We start from the raw sequence: 1,076 nt of genomic DNA, 5'->3' as shown, positions 1-1,076 counted from the left end.
ATAATCTCTGCATTTCTTTTTGTAGGATCCACAAATGATTGAGAAAGCAAACAGTTTGATGTTCCCAGGATCCAATGGACTGATGTTGTCCACTTTAACTATGGTATATATAATGTTTTTACTGTTACTTGTTTCAATCTTTGGGATGCGGCCATGCTGGGGCATTACTTTGAAGGGATGAGTTGAACGAATCTTCACCAGGACCTTTTTCTTTATTTGAAGTTCAGTACTTGTTTTGTTGCTCTTGGGCATCCAGCTGTGGAAACCATGCCAGGGCAGACAACGGAACCGGGTGCAGGCCCCCCCCCCTCTCTGGCTTTACCAGCTCCTGTCAAACCATGCAACCCATGCCAGCATGGGAAATTGGACATTAAATGATGATGCTAATTTACAGGGATGTAACCATAACAATACTGGTTGTCATGTGGTTGTAGTGAAACAAACATAAAGAAAATGGCACACACATACACACATATCCATCTGTCCACCCATCCATTTATCATCATCATATGTTCATTTTCCATGCTGGCATGGGTTGGACAGTTTGACCTGGACTGCTGCTCCAGTTTCCAGTCTGATTTGGCATGGTTTCCACAGGTGGATGGATGCCTTTCCTAATGCTTCACTATATCGTGGTTCACCTATCGTACAACCATTACACCATGGATTTTTCTGGCTAATACATGTAGATTTATATCGCAGACTCAGTATATCCGAGTTTCTATGACTGATGCATATTTATATTTTTTTAGATTTTAATTACTTCTGTGAGAGGTTTTGAAATGTAACACTCGCAATAGTCGAGGGATTACTATATGTGTATATATATATATATATATATATAAGAATGAGATAAAGAGACCAATGGCATAAGTAAATTTATATTTTATGTAGGAGGTTTCTTTATCTCATTCTTTTTTTATATATACACACGCTAATACATGACCCATGTTATATTTCCCATTCATGTTGCAACCACATCAGGGGCAAAACTAGTCGGTATACAGCCCTTACTCGGTATTACCTGTATCTTTAGGGTCTGGTTGACTCCATTACCCTTCATAACCTTTATATAT

General features: G+C 38.8%; 1 protein-coding gene across 1 annotated transcript in view; it reads left to right on the top strand.

The window, feature by feature from the left end:
* LOC106878443 (serine/threonine-protein kinase Chk2) overlaps window positions 1-1,076 on the top strand; it is a 19,014-nt gene that overhangs the window by 16,626 nt on the left and 1,312 nt on the right. The window contains exon 15 of the mRNA XM_014927653.2: window positions 26-103. Within this exon, the coding sequence (XP_014783139.1) occupies window positions 26-103 (78 nt within the window). The remainder of the gene's footprint in view (window positions 1-25; window positions 104-1,076) is intronic.

The sequence above is a fragment of the Octopus bimaculoides genome, chromosome 30 (genome assembly GCF_001194135.2).
Source record: "Octopus bimaculoides isolate UCB-OBI-ISO-001 chromosome 30, ASM119413v2, whole genome shotgun sequence".
NCBI classification, from domain to species: Eukaryota; Metazoa; Mollusca; class Cephalopoda; order Octopoda; family Octopodidae; genus Octopus; species Octopus bimaculoides.
Note: the sequence above shows the minus strand (reverse complement) of the source record. Positions and strands in the feature narration are given on the sequence as shown.